Consider the following 20,640-nt stretch of genomic DNA (forward strand, 5'->3'; position numbering starts at 1 on the left):
CTCCATTCCCATGCCCAGGAAACCAGCCTCATCGCCATCACCTCTCACATGCACATGCACATCTTCATCTTCGTTCATGCACCAAAACCCAGAGACGAACAACCTCCTCCTCTTCGTTCAAACCCCATGCACAGAGCCACCGAGAGCTTTTTCCAGACAATCACAAAACAAACATGACTAACCAGACTTAACACAAGAAATAAAAAGAAGAAATCGAAAAAAACTGTCGGACTCTGCTTCAGTGAAGCTCCGACCATCATTCCCAAGAACATCCACCATGAACTACGGCCAGATTCTACCCCAAAGATGCTTTATCCCCTCCATGCCGCTTGACATGCATCCTCAAAAAAAAAAAAAATCCATGTTTTCCATAGATAAAACAGAGTACATATACCCCATGGAGGAGCACCCCAAAACAGTAAGCTAAAATCCGTCTCCAAAACAGCAAGCTAACCGAGCCACACCGTGAACCCTCTCTGTTATCCCCTCAGAAGACCAACACCACACGGTCAGGAACTCTAGCCATACGGATTCGAAAACTCCATTTCCAGCAAGGAATGACTCTCCGCCCAGTTGGGTGAAATGATATGGATAAGGACTCAGTACCAGGCCTTGTGATGGCCTTTCAATAGAGTAAAACTCAGCCAAACAGAAGTCAGAAACAGCTTTTATTACATGCATCCCCGAATGGTTAGCTTTGACCGCACCATGCCACGGCCAAAAACAAAGTCAAGGCCCTCCTTCACCACCTTGCAAGCATCACTCCACCCACCGCGAGATATAAAAGGGAGGATGGTTTCGGGCGTCTTGACCGGGAGGTAGAGCTTTCGACCACCATACTACCTCCAAACTGACACTTTATTGTAAATAGAAAAAATAAAAGCAAAATAGAGAGATGGAAACGAAAATGGATCTTAAAATAAACGGGAAACAAAGAGATGGAGGGAGGGGAAGCCTAGGCTCCCACCTCCCTCAGACGAAAAACTCGACCTTAGTATTTCTAGAGAGATGGAAGAGCTTCTCTCTCTAAAATTTTCTTAAAATATAAACACTTTTCTTATTTAAAAATGAGCTAGAGAAAGTTTCTACAACTTAATTTAGGGGAAATTTCTGTTACATTTATATAAAGATCTTACAAAAATAACTTATAAATAAATATAATTTGATGTGATATATTAAGTTTACTTTTATATATAATCTGACGTACCGTATCTAATTACGCCAATTTATAAATTTACGTTATAATAGATACAATACATAATCAACGAATTAAATCTAACCATATTTTTTTAATTCAAATCCTAAATAACTGGATGGTTCAAAATATTAGATCTTGTTTAGTTACACAAATAAAATAAGATGAAATAAAATTTAAAATTTTGAATAAAATAATATTATAATATTATTTTTATGTTAAAATTAAAAAAAATTAAATTATTTATTATAGTTTATATAAAATTTTTAAAAAAATTATAATAATAAAATTAAATGAGTCGTCTCTCAAACGAGGGCTTAGTTTTGTGTACCCGCAGACAAAGGAAGGCTTTACCAGCTTTGAAGAGTCAATGAAAAAGGGTCCCCCGAAGGCACGTATCTTTTCTTCCTTATCTCTTTTGTCTTTAGCGTCACTTGTCATATATATAATTCTTTTTTCTGTTTATTTGTTTGTTTTCTCTGATAAACGATAGATGTCGACGAACCATACCCATCTTTCGGTGTCGCTGGTGTTGCTTGACTTGATCTTCTCTCTTTCCAATCTTCTAAAGTTCTGTTGGGTAATAACATTTTATTATTATTTATTATTACTTTATCATCATTTTTTCATATTTTTTTTATTATTTATAGATTGTATGAGATATTACTACTCAAAATAGCCTAAAACATATAATATCACATCCGAGCGAGGGAGTTTATTTTGCCGTCCAATGCGTTATCCTCGTGCATGCTTAATTAAATCACTTGCGTGCTAAATGGCCCATACCAATATATCTTTCCCTTCTACATAAGTTTGCAAAGTTAAATATGGGACCATCTATCTAGCTATATATATATATATATATATAGATAAACACATTGAATCTGACCCCCTAGGCATGCAGCCAATAGTAGTGGTCTTGGTTAGAGGATTTAGTTAGTCACAAGCTTTTTTATAAAAATAAATTTAAAAATTAATATAATTTCATATGATATGCTAAATCATTTTATAATAAAAATAATGTTACAATTTAATATACCGTATCAAGTCAAGTTAGTTTATAAATTTGTTTACATATATATGAGATTGCTTTGTAATTAAAACACTTATTTTCTTAATATATATCCATAAATTAGATTCTATATATAACATTAATTAATGATGCTTGAGAATTTATAAAATAATAATAATATTTTATTTAATTTTTAACTTTTATCTAAAATCATCTTATGATCTCACTATCAAAACCTCTCTTATAAATATAATTTTCTTGTTGAGCTATGAAAAATAACTCAAACGAAACATTTTACCGAAATTCTATGGTCGGGTTCATGAGTTCTTGATAACATATTCGTACAATGAAATGTCTAGAAAATTATATTTAATTAGAACGATTATTATTATTATTAATTTTTTTTTGGGTACTAGAAGAATTGCAAGACCACCATATTTTGTTACGTCTTATAAATTATGGGCCAAGCCATGATCAACTAATTATAAAAGTACTTGTAACTGGTTTATATTGAGAGAATCTGTCATACTGCCAATGTAAGCTTAGAGGCTCTCGTCATATAGACAACTCTTCATGACATGTATCCCGACATGTAAAACTTCTGCTGTAATAACATCCGAATTATAGTAAGTAGTTTTGAAAAATGAAAAGAGACATACAATGTCCATTTTTACAATCTTTTAAACAACTATATAGGTTTCGCAATATAAACTTATAGTTTAATAAAAATTAATCTTGTTGGTCTCACTTCTGATCGGTATGATACTCTCAATTACTAATCATGAACCGAATTATTTATTTCAGTAAGCGCATTTATATATATATATATATATATATATAATGAATTATTAGGCACTCAAAAAACGGTTAACAAGTCGCCAATATATATAGAAAAATATTATAGTTATAATGAAAGTGAATGCATACGCATTGCATAGAAAGCATATTTAGTAATAAATTAAAAATCAAATTTATAACTAATTTATAATAGTATGAAGTCTTTTTTTTTTCTTTTCCAAAAAATAAACAAATTATGGGCAAAATAAAATAATAAAAACTTAAAAATACAGGAGGAGGGATAAAAATGTTGCATTTTAATAAAATAAGAAAATCAAATTACCTAATGCATGGTTCTGATTCTATGATTTTTCAGCTCGTGGTCTAAAAAAGAGGTTGCTTCAAAAGTAAGCACTAGTAGTGGACTGATCAATATTATTTGGTTAAAATTTGACTAAAAAATTTACTTTTATAAATTTAGTTAGTCAATAAATATTAAAAAAAAGAGTACTCAACAAATATATTATTATTTTATTAAAATATTAATTTTGACATTTTTATTTATTTTAATACTAATTTTAATTTGAATATTTATTTGTTATTAAAAAATTATACATTAATTTTTTAACATTCATATTATTTCGTTGATAAAATTTTCTAATGGCCTTTTTTTTTTTTTTTTTTAACAATGGCCATGTTTTTCCAACTGTAATATTTTTAAAATTGATATTTTTTTAGTCTTTTTTTTTTCAATGGCTATATTTTTAACAACTATATTTATCTAATGGATATATTTTTTTAACGGCTGTATATCTTCAACATATGCCAACTTCATAGTTCACACCCTTTTGTATCCCAATAAATTAAAATGCTTAAAATTCTTATACGAAATAGGTTATTTTTCGAACAATGAGCATTCTATAAGAACTTCTAATTCAGCGATGAACAATAAATAACAAGCCATGATGTGATTTGACGAACAGATCCGGCCACCGACGAATGTGGTGTACTAACAAATAGTTTATCCTGACAATTTAACAGTAAAAATGAATATATTCAAGCACAAGCATCTCTTGCCCATATGCACACACCTAGAGAGAGGGAATACCACGTGAGATGGAATTTTTTTGGTCAGTAGCTGAGGCTAAATAGATTTGACCAGTGAAAGTTAAAGATATTATAGTTGTGTCGAGTCTATTATAACTCTTTTTTATGCAATCTAGTTAAATTTTATCCAAATTTTAATTTTGTTGAGTCTATTATTAGTGCTTTAAATGCATGATCAGCTGAAGGACGATTGACCAACACTAGAATGCATGTTCATATACTTTACTTGAATTATCCATCTCGAGTCAATCAAAATGAGTCTCCACGGACGGACACCAAAAGACTGATCCTGTCGGGCGCAAAGGAGAAAAGAAAGAAAACTTAAAAATGATAAGGAAACCATAACAGGGTCGATTACTATTAGCAATGACTAGCATTAAAAAATGGGGTAGAAGTTGAGGTGGTTGAGGATGAACGGATAAGATACTTGCATTGTGTAGATGAAATCTCAAGCTAGCTCTTGTTGTTAGTGAAAAATCGATGCTAAAAACTAGGATAACAAAAAATAAAACAAACAAAAATAAAGAAGTTCTATTACTCCTAAGTTAAAGGTATTGTTTGGGCAGAAATAATTTTTATCTCAAATATAAAATTTTCATATCATCGTTATAATTTTTTTAAATTTTTATATAAAATATAATAAATAATTTAATTTTTTTCTTATCTTTTTAAATTTTATAATAAAAATAATATTAAAATTCAAAATTCTGATCTTAAAAAATCTCAGTCACACCTAAAAGTATCAATCGGTCAATTATTGCGGGACAAGAATCTTCGGATTGGTCAGTTCAGCATGTTAAGCGAGAAGTAAACACTGCTGCTCATGGACGGGCAAAAGATGCTTTCATCTTCGTGAAAACAACTTGTAAGTTAGTAGTTGAGTCGGGCTTTATAGGGCGGTCGCAAGGTGAAAGGTCGGAAAGGAGTAGAGTATCTCATACGGCACACCGCGTGATGGTTGTTGAAAAGGGATGTAATGGTCATGTCGTGAGCATTAAAAAATCTAAGGGTGGAACCCTACTGAGTAATTTATAGGTAATGCTTTCGGCCATTCCAGACAATAACTGTCATATCCACTACACTTTACTATGTTGACCTTCAAAAAAATATATCATTTAAAACTTTTTTATTATTTAAATAATTGATTATCTATTTGTTCAGAATAGTAATGCAATGTTGTATCTTACAGCGAATGTCAATACCTGTTTAAACTTTAATTAAATATAAGAAAAGGTTTTTATATTAGACTAGCTAAAAATTTAAAACTTAATATTTGAGTTACAATAAATTAAGAAAACTTTCCGAAAGTTACTATTCAATCTCTATCTAATTATTTTATTCTTTTCATCAATCTCTTCCTCTTTCTTTATCACATTAAAATAAATTATTACATTGAAATAAATTACCACATTTTATTTTTTAATAAAATTATTAATTAACATATAAAGTGTATTTGTAAAATATATAAAAAAAATTAATCAAATATTATTAAAATATATAATATTATATTATTATTTTACATTTTAAATGAATAGTCTAGTGTAGACTTATTTAACTAAAAATTGATGTTATAATCAAAATGTGAAATTCTACCTAAATTTTAGACTTGGCAATAGCTAGGTCATTGCCAATGCTCTTAAAATATTTGAATCATATAATTCAACATCAATAATTAGACTAATTTAGCTGAGTAGTCTGCTTTGCCATTTGTCATGCCATATGCTTTTTTCATAAGGAAAAGCTTCATGGCAGCCCAGTAAATTGTTAAGGAGGGTTTGATGTGAAAGTTTGGTAATTGTGAATCAGTTGGCATGACAAATGGATCTCCAAGCCAATTACATTCAAAATCCAGTCCCCTTTAAGGCTTTTGGAGGAGTTTGCTTTGGTGAAGGAATTGATTGATGGTGATACAAAGCAATGGAACTACTCCTTGATTCATAATCCTTTTTCTGAGGCTAAATCAAATATCATTCGCAGAATTCCTATAAGCCCATGTAATAGTCCAGATAAGCTAGTTTAGAGATGCCCTGTAGATGGTAAGTTTTCTGTCAAAAATGCTTACCACAAGGGGGAACTCTAGAGGGAAGAAAGGGTCAGACCTCAAGCAACAACATTTCACTAGACTTTTAATCCAAGCTCTAGAAATTGCAGTTACCTAATGCTACGAAACCGCAACTCATGCTTTATGGAGTTGCAAGTTAGCTCAAAATGTTTGGGGCCTTAGCTTAAGAAAACTGCATAAAGGTTTGGTGGAGGATACAGCTTTTATAGATCTGTTGGGTAGAGTTGGCATAGGTTGAACAATGAGGAATTCGAGATATTAGTGGTGACTGTTCATCTAATTTGGAAAAGAATAAATTCTTATGTTTTTTAAGGTCAGTTCATGCCTCCTAGCAAGCTAGTGCAGAAATTTTACAAAGTCAATGAGGAGTATAGAGAGTTGGTGAAGATGCCTACTGTGAGAGTTCGTGAGATTATAGCTACAAAATTTCATTGGATCCCACCTCCTCATAACACCTATAAGATTAATTGAAATGCTGCCATTGATAAAATTCACTATAGGGTAGGAAGTAGGGTCATTGTCAGGGACTGGGATGGTAAAGTGACAGCTACCGAGATCTTCCAAAAGCTTATTTCTAGATGCCAAATTGGGTGAGGCTTTTGCTGTTTTTAAAGCTTATATCTTGTGTCTAGAACTAGCTCTTCAACATGTGATCCTTGACGTTGATGCTTCATGATTGGTTAATGAAATCAACAACAATGAAAAGTAATGGAGCTCAGTTGGTTTGATTCTCAAAGATGTTAGACAGATGATGGGGAAAGTGCATCACTGGTCTACTAGACATGTCCCTAGGTATTTCAATGCATGGCTCATACTTTAGCAAAGAATGCTCTTGAGTTTGTTGAGGAGAGCATACTGCCTGAGGATATTCCTCGGTGTACTCAATCTTTGTTGTGATATATGATTAATATATCTTTTCTCAAAAAATAAACAAAGGCTTAGGAGAATACGGTAAATTATGCAGAGCATCCCCATTAAAGACATGTACAAGAGAGGTAAGAATATTGACGTCCAAGATTGATGAAAATAAATTTTTAAAAAAAGGAGTCAGCATAAATGTTTGGGCCAACATGATTTGCGGAACAGTCTGTTGGAGAATCAGAAGTCTGGCCAGCTGGAGTCCAGCCAGCACAAGTCCTCGTTATATTGTCTACAACTGCAAAGCTTATCTACGGGCGTTTTTTTATTTTATTTTTTGCTATAAAAAAATTTAGAAAAGAAAATTTATAAATTATAATTTAATATAATATAAATTAGATCTGATGTATTACAATATTATACAGTATCAATTTATTTAAAAAAAAATTACAAAAATACGGCCATTTAATTGAATATTCAATATCATTTAATTAACACTTAAAATGGTTTTACCAAGGAGCAATATTTCCATAGCTAACTTTTAATTTGTGGCTGCAAATTAAGTGAAACCAACAGATCAGATTAACAGGGTAATATATGACTCGTTGGAGTTCAACTACGTACTTCAAATGCCTTATACTTCAATGAGAAGCTATTCGAAGAAAATAATGTTTCGTTCCGAGTGAATTAATAACTTGATAGAAACGATCGAGATTCGGAGTACTTGACCAGCTTGTCGGGTGAGCAGGAAAGGAATTTAATTAAGCCCAATTAATCTGAATACGTGCTTCTATATATCATGTTAAAGAATATGAATTTGTTATGATCTCATCGTTCAAACAAGCTGCTGCAGGATGCGTACTTAAATGCATAAAGAGTAAAGAGGGTAAACATATTTTTTCTCTAAAATGAAGCTCAAATCTGCTTATTAAATTAATTAATTTACATTATCTGTGAATATTGAAGAATACTCTCCAACTACATTTTACATTTATATATAATTGAGTAGACTCATTCCTAATAGATCAGCTGGTTGGTCCAATAAGGTAAAATTTTGTGCAGTGACATTAATTTCTGGAACGAATTCATGATCTATATCTGGAGAAGATCATGAAGGCTCTCCCTCTGTTCGCCTATCAATGACAATACAGTGGTGGCGATATGCTTTGAACTAAGCCCTGCTTCTTCCAACTGACCGGTTTGAGAACCGTGGTCGATATATCTATCAGGAAGCATCATTGCCCTCCACTACACCCACAAAAAAGACCCAAAATTTAATTAGCACTGATCTAGTTGAACATATATAAAGATGTGCATTAACATAACATAAAACATAAAATATCAAACCTTGAGGTTTCCATCAAGCAATCCATTCAGTCCCATGTAGTGTGAAACGTGAGAGCTAAATCCTCCGATAGAGCCTTCTTCAATAGTGAGGAGGACCTCATGCTCCTGAGCTAGCCGTCCGATCAAATCTCCATCAAGAGGCTTGCAGAATCTTGCATCAGCCACAGTTACAGAAATGCCAAGCACTTGAAGCAGCTCTGCTGCCGCCACACAACTTTGTACTATTGTCCCATAACCCAAAATAGCCACCCTAGTTCCCTCCTTTAGCACCCTTCCCTTACCAACCTACGTACGTTCAAAAGTTTTAAGTTAGGACAATGCACAAAAGAAAGTTTTTCCACCAATATTTGGCAAATGGGATATATATACAAATAGCTGTGATCATGATACTTAATAATAGTTTAAGTACCTCTAAGGGTGTCCCTTTGTTATTTGGTGGAAGAATCGAGCCAATGCCACTTCCTCTAGGGTACCTAAAGCAGCTAGGCCGATCGTCAATAGCAGCAGCTGTGGCCACCATGTGCATGAGTTCAGTTTCATTTGAAGGAGCCATGACCACCATGTTAGGTAAGCAAGCCAAGAAAGTTGTGTCAAAGGCCCCACAATGGGTTGGACCATCTGCACCAACAAGGCCAGCCCTGTCTATCGCAAACCTCACAGGAAGCTTTTGTAGGTCTACATCATGAGCAACCTGCATCACCATCCACACCACTAAGCAATTCGAGACTTTCCAAAAATATCATTTTTAGAAGAAAAACATGAGAAAAGCAACCTGGTAATGTCAAAAAGTACATCAAAATGAAGCATTATTTGAGAGAGGACTTTATTCACCTGATCATATCCTCTTTGTAGAAAAGAAGAATAGATTGCACAAAATGGCTTAAGCCCTTCAGCAGCTAGGCCAGCAGCAAAGGTAACGGCATGTTGTTCAGCTATCCCAACATCAAAACATCTATCCGGAAATCGCTTCTGGAATAAATTAAGTCCTGTACCCCCTCCCATAGCAGCGTGAATGGCTACAATCCTATCATCTCTTTCAGCTTCTGCAATCAATGAATCTGCAAAGTATTGGGTGTATGAACGAGTACTCGATTTGGACTTCAGCTGTTTTCCTGACTTGGGGTCAAATTTCACGACACCTGAATGTAAAACCAAAACCCCTTGAACCACATGTTAACATTAAATTCTAAAAAGAAAATCTTTCGGGTGAGTTTTAAGAATGACATTCACCATGCATTTTATCTGATGCTACTTCAGCCGGAGCATAGCCTTTTCCTTTCTCAGTGATAACATGGATGAGAACAGGTCCTGGAGCTGGCATGGCTTTGACATTCTTCAAAATATAGACAAGGTCTTCCACATTATGGCCATCTACGGGACCAATATAGTATAGTCCTAGTTCTTCAAACAAACATGCCTCAGCACCACTCACAATCCCTTTCATATAGGAATCAAGCTTAGAAGCAACCTGGTGCGCTTTCCCTCCAATTTGCTTTGAAACGCTCTGTTCAAGTAATTCATAAATTGTTATCTTGCAGTTGACAATGCTCGAGTTAATACGACAATTGACAGGAGGTTGGGCTTGAACCAGATTCTTCTCCAACACGGGCTGTCATCCCATAATCTGGATATATTAGGCATCTGGGCCTGCTCGGGCCCTTCTTCTTCTTTTTTTGTTTTTTGTTTTTTAGCCTTTTTCATCAAAGTACGAAACTGTTTTGTTGCTCAAAGAGAGTCGAGGTAATACCTTCGCAACTTCACGCAACTTGCGGAACTTTCTACTGGATTGTAGCCTCGTCAGGGATCTACTCAGAGCTCCAACGGGAGGAGCAGGGCCGTCCACAGTGGCAGTTGGCAAGGAAACTTGTTCATTGTCGTTCAAAATGATGATAAGATTTGAGTCAAGGTAACCCGCATTGTTCATTGCCTCGTATGCCTGTCCGGCTGTCATGGCCCCATCGCCGATTACGGAAATCACGTGGTTGTTCTTCCCCAGCAAGTCTCTGGCTACTGCCATCCCTGTAAGCCATTATACACACACAGTTTTTAGTAAGAGTTCCAATCAATCAGCAATGATTAAAGCGCATCTAACTGTTAAGAATTTAGACCTTTCAAATTCACTCCCTTAGAATATACCATTTACAGGAATAACAAAAAAAAAAATAGAGAAATAATAACAACATAAGAAATTTAAGTGGAAACTTCAAAACAGGAAAAAAATCACCAAATTCAGAGAAGAAAATTTACTATATGAAAATTTTTTACAATAACACAATTTTTCTCCTCACCTCAAACACATCCACAAAGCTACCCTACTAGTAAAACTTTAACTTTACACCTCTTCCTATTTTTACAAAAAATATAATAGATGAATTTAACTAAAATTAAAAGTTACTAGATAAACTTTCAACTGGTGCACTTAAACTAAACCTCTTATTTATAACCTAAATATTTTGCTCATCCTTATTTCCCACTGGTGTGGGACTATAAAAAGACACAAAAGTCAACAATCTCCATCTTGTAACTTTGACTGGTCCCACAGCCAAGTTTCACCGCAATGAAGATCTTCGTAACTTCCGCTATCATGTTTTACCATAAAAGCATACACACTTTGAATAAATCAATTCCAAGTATTTTACTTCGGCCCATGTCGAAAACAACCTTGTTGAAAATTATGGTGTAACTTCTACGCTTGGCTCTCCTGGAAGTTCATTAGCCCTCGACATGAATTTCCACCACACATCCTGCATCAATTCCAAACCAATGCCTATATGCAAACTTGTGGACCTACTAACATTAACACATCCTCTATCCTGGCAACTTTGGAAATTAGCAGCATGCCATGAGGATGTACACGTCTCTTTTAAAGATCAAAATCTTCTATGGAGAAAGACATAATATTAGCATCATTTCCAGTATTTCCATTTACTGACTTGGAGCCACTTGCTAAATCTGCTCTAACTCTTGAACAATTTTTCTTGACGTGCCCAGATTGTCCACACTCCCAGTAGACTACTTTCTTTTTCATGGAGTTCTTCATCTTCCCATTTTCAGCTGCTACCATTACTAAGTTCTCAAGTAGAACATTACTTCCACTACTTAGTCTTCTCTCTTCAGAAAAGATTTTACCGGTAACCTCTAAAAAAATTATTTTTTCATTCTCATATATCAAAATAGGTTTAATGTGCTCATAGGATGGCGGAAGAGACCAGATGAGTCTCAAGGCTTGATCCTCATTATCAATTTTAACTCTAATAACTTCTAGCTTAGCCACAATGCCATTGAGAATGCTTAAATGATCTGAAATAGTTGTACCTTCACTCATCTGCAGTGTATGAAACTGCTCATTCAGGTACACACGATTTGAGATGCCATTCGTCTAATACAACTCTTCAAGTTTTTTTCAGAGTTCTTTTATCGTAGATATTCCATGCACATTCATAAGAATATTTTTAGCCAGGTATAGACGTATCGCACTTGCTGTTCTTAAATCCAAATCCTCCCAATCTTCATCGCTCATTTTAAATCTGCTCATTTCACCAGTCACACAAGTACCAGTGCTAACTTCATGTGTTAGTCTGCCCTTCAATGCCTTGTGTAATCTTGATTGAATCAAGACATCCTTGACTTGTATTTGCCACAAGCCAAAATTGATTCTCTCATCAAATTTTTCCATCTCAAATTTGATAAGATTTGAAACCCTATTTCCTGACATTACTTTGATGAATTTACTGTATAAATAAATAGTATCTCACTAAGTCAGTTCCTAGGAAAGATTGGAGGGTCACAATGGACACACTTAAAATTTTCAATCTCCTAAACAGAACCTCCTTAGACTGTATGTATCTATACTACCACACCAAAACTTCATCCCACAAAAGAACCTAGTGGCTCTGATACCAATTGTTGAGAATTTAGACCTCCCAAATTCACCCCCCTAAGATCTAACATTTGCAGAAATAACAAGAAAAAATAGAGAAATAATAATAACATAAGAAATTTACGTAAAAACTTCAAAACATGAGAAAAATCACTAAACCCAGAGAATAAAATTTACTATGTGAAAATTTTTTACAATCACACTATTTTTCTCCTCACCCCAACCACACCCACAAAACTATCCCACTAGTAAAATTTTAACTTTACACTTCTTTTTCTTTTTACAAAAGGGCTAACAGATGAATTTAACTAAAGTTAAAAGTTACTAAATAAACTTTTAATTGGTACACTTAAACTAAAAAACTAAACCTCTTATTTATAACCTAAATATTTTGCTCATCTTTATTTTCCACTTGTGTGGAACTATAAAAAGACACAAAAGTCAACACTAACATCCTGTGTTGATTGCCGATGAAACTTGCCAAGGCTATGGGATTCAATTCGGGCTTTTTTCTCCTCTTGGTGTTTGATTTATCATGACACACCATCTCAGTTGGTAAAAGTGTAGATTAATGGCATTAAAATTATTTGATGTGGAACGTTTTTATTTGTTGATGTCAATGAACTTTTGGCTCTAAAATACGCACAAGAAACAAGTTTTCAAGAATTTTCTATACCCAAGCCAGCCGAAATGCTTGTTGAACTGTGTCCTGCTCCAAAGGCATCGTGTACACTCTCTTCCCTCTTGGGGAAGCCAGCAAGCCCACATGTTTGCCTAATTGTATGCATTCTAGATCTCCTGCCGGTTAAAATCTTATGAGGGTAGGCCTGCAAACACGCACCCAAATTGATCCAATAAACTACTTTTAATTCTACAAGGAAAAAAAATGGAAGAAGATAAGAGGCACCAGAAGAATTGGATAAAGCCTGCATAAAAATGTAAATTGAAAAAGATTGATGGATCACCTGATGCCCAACATCCCATATAATCTTATCTTCAGGACTGTTGAATACATGATGAAGTGCTACTGTCAACTCAGCCACCCCCAGGCTTGAACTTAGGTGGCCTCCGGTCTTTGACACTGTATAAACAATGTCTTGTCGGAGTTCATTGGCTAAAACCTCAAGTTCCTGAAACAACAAATATTGCTCAAACATCAATTTAAGCCTAGTAAGAGAACCATATACATATACGAATGATCAATTCACAAGCACTCTGAAAATGTGTGATCTTAGCAACCAAGTACAGAAGCATCATTTCATGATTTATTACCTCAATGGAAAGATTTTTCATGTGCATAGGGTAGTTTATGGTGTCAAGAATTGGAGTGGAGGGCTTCTCTTCTGAGAAATTGAGGAACTTTGTGGCCAGTCTGTTATGCTTTGTCGTCTGACCTCTGTTCACCAGGTCATCACTTGCATTATTTTCCTGAGCAACTATCGTTCTATTGAACTGAAAAATGAAAGAGAATATACTGTCAAAACACACTTTTATCTATTATATTGTAGAAACAGATAATACCATCTATTAATTTTGCAGTTACGAAAGTGTATTTTGATAAACTAGAGAGAGTGAAAGACCTTCAGTTCCCGGGGCAGACGACCAGTAGTCTTTGAACACTGCGAGATTGGAAAAGAATGCGCATCTTGAGGACAGAAACATGGAACAAAACTGGTTCCAAGGACCGAAGAACTCATGTCTGTCTTTGAGAAAAATGTTGTTAAAGAGCTAAAGAAGTAGAAGCAGAAATGGTTGGGGATCTGCTGAACAGACTTGGTGGCTGTAGGCAAAGGCAAGAGTTTGATCATGAGCATACCGCTAAACGGGTTTTAATAGGAAATGCAAAACAGTGTGGGACTGGGAAGTGGGGTCTCGCGTTGGAACCAGGAGACAGGAAACGTGGAATAGTCATTTTCTCTCGTACACAGAAAAAGACGTGCGTGCATGTGTTTCTCACGCAAAACATTATTTTGGTTAGGAAGATGTTAACTCAAGATTTTTTCTCCCGCCCCGCCCGCCGGGGGGGGGGGGGGGGCGGCGGCGGGGTGGGTTGAAAAAGACCTTATTTATGACGACTTTGATCCTGACTCCTGAGTATTATTTTGCTCTAAAAGAAAATTACTTCGTTTTGCTAATTTTTCGTTTTCATTAATTTATCCCTATAAAATATATCATGAATGCAGGAGAAACCATGAGTTTATATATATATATATATTTATATTTAGAATATAGAAATTATGAGACCATCGTATATAGTGTAAATTAACTTGTTATCATTACTTTCATCAAAACATTTTTAAAAAATAAAATTAAAAAAACGTTACACAACTTTTTACTATTCACATAACTTTTACACATTACATTCTTTTTAATTTTTAATTTTATTAAATATTTAAAATATAAATAATGAATAAAAAATTTTAATTAATTTTAAAAAAATAAATTTAAAATTTTAAAAAAATATAACAGATAGAATTTGGAAAGTTTGAATAACATTGCTCATACTATCACTCGTTCCACAAAATAAAATATCTGAGTTAAACAGTAATAAGACAAATTTACATAGGAAAAGACTAGATTCCCGCTGGGGAATTCCGCCAAGAGTTACTAACTTACTGCTTTCAGTGTTTTTTTTTTTTTTTAATGATTAAGAAAATTTTATTTAATATTATTATGATTTTTTTTAAATATTAAAAAATGATATAAAAAAAAAAATTAAACCTAGCGAAACCTAGAAGAATCCATTTACATATTGAAAATGACAAAATTTTGGCTTTGTTACGGAATGCTTGATTTGATTTGTTTTTAAAAATGAAGTCCACTACATTTTTAAAAATGTTTTTAATTGGGCTCACATAAAACGAGTTTATTGAGAGCTCAAATCGTGCACGTTTTGAATGATCGGTCCACCATCGTCTGTTTTATTTTATCAGTTTGTTTTTTTTTATTCAAATTTAAATTTTAAATTTTATAATCTTTAACGTATAAAAAACTGACAAGTAGTAAATTTTTCATAAATACAATAGCATTTCTCTTAATAAATTATACTCTCCAACTGCCTTTTAATTAAAAAATATTGCAAAGATTTTATAGTATTTAATATTATCTATGAAATATTGATGAAAGTGCATACATGACATTTTTCTTTCTCCTAGATGATTAATGAAGTAATTTTTAGTATATTAAAATATTTTTTTAAAAAATTAAAAAATAAAAATATCAAAATGTACTAATGTTCAAATGGAGCGGTATTACTCTATCGCCGCTCATAGATATATTATATACTACAAATCATCATGATCGAGTAGGTACTTTATGATTGCCAACTACAGTTCATATATTTTATATACAAATATGAATGGGAAATCTAAATAATTATCTTCACCCTCCAACTTTAGGATATTTCATACCCCACAAATTGACAGCTTTCACGCCTAAATCCCATATGATGGTTATCCATTACCGAGCAATTATCCATAGAATTAAGTAAATCCATCTGGTGCATGTAAGATTTGGAAGAAAAATTAAATAATAAAAAGGATAGTTAGAATTAATACTTAAGTAGGCCAAGACTCTACAAGTTTCCAAAAGCTATTTCCTTTCATAAATAAATTATAAAAAAAAAAAAAACCATAATTCTCAGATTTCTAATGAGCATTTATTTTTATTTTTATTACTGAGAGTATAATATTAATAAAATATATTTTTAAATAATACAATATTATTAAAATTGTGTTACTGCTTATGCCAGTTTAGTCTCCTATATAAAGAGACGTGCTCTTACCTGAATACATAGAAGCCAACGACAAAATGGAAGCCAACAACAAAGCGTGGCGATGGGACTGGGATAATAAGCCCGGTCCAAGGCAAGATCCGCGTGTACAATATCAAGTTGGAAAAATCTTCTTATCATACTCACACTTCACATATTATATTTATTTTAATTTTTTTTATTTTTTCTATAATAAATATGTAGTGTGTGGATGATAAATAGAATAATTTAATTAGTTTAATAAGAATAAAAAAAATAAAAAATAATATTTTAATATATAAAATGTGTGGTGTGGGATGATGTGTAACATTTCTCTATAAAGTTATTGTGTCCTCGATGATAGCAACAACTCTTGCAAAGAGCATGTGAGATGGCATGAGATCCAAATTCTATAAGTGAGGTTTTGGATTTGATTTTTTTTCTAAATATTTTAATATTAAAAAAAATAAAATGGTAATTACAACTCCGAGTTACGTTAAACAAATAATTAAACCACCCAACGTGTTAAACGTAGGTTCTAGGAAAATTATTGGAAGTTGCTTTTACTCGTTATTTTCACACATTATATGTTGTATAATTTTTTTTCTTATTAAATATATAATGTGAGGATGATAATAATAAAACTCCAGAACGAGAATTTTAATTGCGTGTATCCATATATGTCTTGTCCATTTGTTCAATATATAAATTTGGATATAAAGATCGTTTCAACTCATTTCAATTTATCTCATATAATTATTATAATTTTTTTTTAAATTCTAACATAAAATATAATAAATTATTTAACTTTTTTTGATTTTAAAATAATAATAATATTATTAAAAAATAATATTTTAATAATATTTTGATTAATTTTTAATATTTATCTCAACTAATCTAATTCATTTGGCATAATTTCATCTAATCCTACGGTATATCAACCTTACTCAGGAGATAAAATATGCACAAGTGTCAAGCCTCCTGATCCACCTTAGCAAGCTTAGAAGATTGTACCTTTTTCTCTTATACAAAGTATGTTGTAACAAACTTTCAATTTATTTTACATTTTTATCCTTAATATTTATATTGTCAATATGCCTATAAAAGGCAGCCGAGACTCTTGTACTATTCACTGAGAGACAATTCAATTCAAGCATAAGTTCTGCTTAATCACTAAAATTTTTTAAATTAGAATTTTAAATATTAAGATTAAATATTATATTTTAATATTATTATTATTTTAAAATTTAAAAAAATAAGAAAAAAATTAAATTATTTATTATATTTTATATAAAAATTTAAAAAAATTATAATAATAAAATAAAACATTTTATGTTTAAAATAAAAATTTTTTATGGCCAAATAATAACTAAAAGAATATTGATTGCTGCTTTTATCTGTAATTCTGTTACGGTAGCTCCTCATCCCGTTGTCCAGTGCGTACGTAGTAAACACAAATAAACATTAACAAAAAATGCATGTAAATGACAAATCTATTAATACTGTATTAATTTAAAACTGGGGTTGTTTTAATTATCGAATATCAAACTATTTTATCTTATTTAATTATTATATATTTTTTTAAAATTTTATATAAAATATAATAATAATTTAATTTTTAAAATAAAATTAATATTAAAAAATATATTATAATAATATTTATTTAATTTTTAATAAAAAAATTATATATACTATATTATTATTTTATTTATATCTTATTAAATAAGAAATGACATATTTATTATCATTAAATAATTATTTATTATATATATTTTATTAATATTAAATAATAATAAATACGTTATATTATATATAATAAAAAATATATATAAAATGATAATATAATCTATACCATTACTTTTTAATAAAATATTTCATCTCTTGTTAATCTCATTTTAATGGTATAATCAAGCATCACATCAAACATTAACTGCAGGGTTTTGTTACACAATTTTTCAACATCTCAATATTCTATCTTTTTTAAATTTTTTAATATTTTTTTAATTTATTTTTTTTAAATTAATTTAATTATTTTATTTATTATTTATATATTAAATAAAATAATAAAAATTAAGAAAAAGATAGGACATTGGGAAGTTGTGAAGATATTTTCTTAACTGCAGCAGGAGCAGGATGATCGATCCTCGTGTAAGCCGTGGTAACCGAAGCGGACAAATGAAACAATTTCTGAGAAAATAAGTCTCGTCTTTTGCTGGGCGGTCTGATCGATGTCTTATTCAATGCGCATTTATTGAAAACGTCGAATTGGCTATTTGGGCCCAGTTGGAGGGCAACAAATTATTGAACGGCATATGGTTTCATCGACGTTGCATGTGTAACAGAGACTAGTGCTACTGGTTCACCCTCTAAACCGAGTCAAAGCCTAATTAAAACGGGATATTGGTCGATGGATCCTTTCCGGCTGAGAAGTGTTATTAGGATTTATTTATTTATTTATTAAAATATTTTTCTTTTAAATTTCACACAAAGCATGCTAAAAATGTTGTATTGATTAGTATCAAATTAATTAACACTTGATTGATCACGGGCCACATGATCAGGAGCAAATGTCCCCACCGACATGATAGATGGAATGCATATTTTGACATAAGAATAGTGATATATATACTTAAATTTTTATTTATAATACTTATTTTATTAATTTTTTTATTCAAACTTTTAACATATTAATTACTGACATGTAAAAAAGTATTAAAATTTTTATAAATTTATCTTACGTACATTTAACAGTTTCTTTTAATTTAAATAATACTGTCCTATATTTTTGTATGGGAGTAATGATGTACGATTAATAATCTTTTGTAATTATATTTTAACTAAACTACAGCTAAGTAAAATTTTAAATTCAAATAGAAAGTTTTAATATTTTAAATAAAGTGACAATTATGACATTTATTGATTTTAAAATAACTAAATGAATATTATCAATTATTTTATTTTAAATATCGTAGGAATGTATATGATATTTTATTACGAGGCCCGATGATTAAGAATTAATAACTAATTTTTGGGTATTAAGATTTGAAAAAATCTAATTACAAGTATAATTATGTATTAATATGTGTATCAATTTATTGTGATTGGTTAAAAAATAAATTTTATTAAAAACAGTACTAATTTAAATTTTAAGTATAAAAGAATCAATATTAATATGCAGATTAATACACGACATTGCTTATATGTAACAAAACTCTTAAAATTTTTTGTTGTAAAATCTTAAGAGTTTTGTACCATCACGATAACAAAACTCATGTACCATCACGATAAAAATGATAAGGTTAGATACAACTAACGCGTACACAAATGGACGTTGGAGGTGCCTCGCCAAAACATTAGGAATCTATATTAGATGAGACGATTTAGCTTACGATTGTAACAGTACTGGTTAATGTTAACGTTAGAGTCAGAGAGCACCTCATACTCGGTGGACAATTATCTTTTCTTGTTTCTGTATCCATCAAACATGTTTTTTTTTTTTTCTCTCTGCACCATCAAACACGTTTTACTTGTTCTTGTTGATTTCGGTAGGTATAAAATAATAAAACGCTTAGATAATGATTTCAATAAAAAGTTTTTTTACTATAGACTTGTGACAAAAATTTTTATATACAGAAAAATGGGGTACACCTGCTCTGGATATTTTAATTTTTTTAATTATGGTTTTTTTTTTTTTTAAATTATGTTTTTATATTTTATTTTTAGTATCTAAATATGATCTACTGGAAAGCCTTTCTAACTCGGCCCGGCCTGATTGCCCTACATGGCTGGCACTTCAAAAAGCAAAACTCTCGTCGTAGTTTGGCGACATAAAGACAAACTCTGAAGCGGGCGAAAAACTGTATAGTCAAGTGAATATGGGAGGAGGGTCTCTTAAGTTTTTAGACAGAAAAGAGAGAGAAGATTTTTAGAGAGAGAATGTACCTCAATGCTTTTCATACGTGGGAGACAGAGTCATGATAATTTACAAGTGCTCAATATTTAAACATTATCTTGTAGGTTTCATTGGATGATGGTGGTAGCAAAACGAGAGGGAGAAAAGGAACTGAAAATTTCTGCATAGCCCATCAGCAATGATGTTACCCGCAACAGAAATGCTTCGATTTATATAACGACAAGTTTACAGACAAAGGTGTCATAGCAAAGTCTCTTTCAGTCCCTCCAGTTCATTCTAGCGATCTTCTAATGCCCCCACCTCCCCTGATTCAGAATGACCTTGCTCGCTCCTATAATGGTGGCTTCCTTGGATTTTATAAGGAGCAGCCATCTGAATCTGATAGGTTGATGTAAATTCACCGGTAGGGATTTTCTATATAGGTTCAAAGCCTACTTTGGGTCAGATTTACAAATGGAGACCCAATGGGTACTCTTATGTCATGATCATACTGTGGTTTATCCAAAATAACTAATGATACAAATATTGAGTAATCATTTTTTGTTTGGAATTTAAGAAACCTAATTATGATATTTTTTGTGAATTCTAATGTAAAAATAATAATGTTAATAATAAATATTAAAAAAAAATTTCTGGGTACAACCCAGAAAGTCAAGTTCCAAATTTTAAAATCGGTTTCATTCAAGTTTTGGCCCGGGCTAACCTAGATGAACAATACTAGTAGAATACACAATTCAA

At 31.8% G+C, this 20,640-nt stretch overlaps 1 protein-coding gene across 1 annotated transcript; it reads right to left on the reverse strand.

Annotated features, from left to right (window-relative positions):
- Positions 1-7,894: 7,894 nt before the first annotated feature.
- On the reverse strand, positions 7,895-14,067 carry LOC122315011 (probable 1-deoxy-D-xylulose-5-phosphate synthase 2, chloroplastic). Its single transcript, XM_043130686.1, has 10 exons — positions 13,819-14,067; positions 13,511-13,690; positions 13,204-13,368; positions 12,915-13,065; positions 10,106-10,377; positions 9,589-9,862; positions 9,190-9,497; positions 8,768-9,049; positions 8,359-8,643; positions 7,895-8,259 (listed from the first exon to the last, which is right to left on the reverse strand). The coding sequence occupies exons 1-10, from the start codon at positions 14,050-14,052 to the stop codon at positions 8,104-8,106; spliced, it is 2,307 nt and encodes a 768-aa protein (XP_042986620.1). The 5' UTR covers positions 14,053-14,067; the 3' UTR covers positions 7,895-8,103.
- Between the last annotated feature and the right edge of the window lie 6,573 nt (positions 14,068-20,640).

The sequence above is a fragment of the Carya illinoinensis genome, chromosome 7 (assembly GCF_018687715.1).
Source record: "Carya illinoinensis cultivar Pawnee chromosome 7, C.illinoinensisPawnee_v1, whole genome shotgun sequence".
Taxonomy (NCBI): domain Eukaryota; kingdom Viridiplantae; phylum Streptophyta; class Magnoliopsida; order Fagales; family Juglandaceae; genus Carya; species Carya illinoinensis.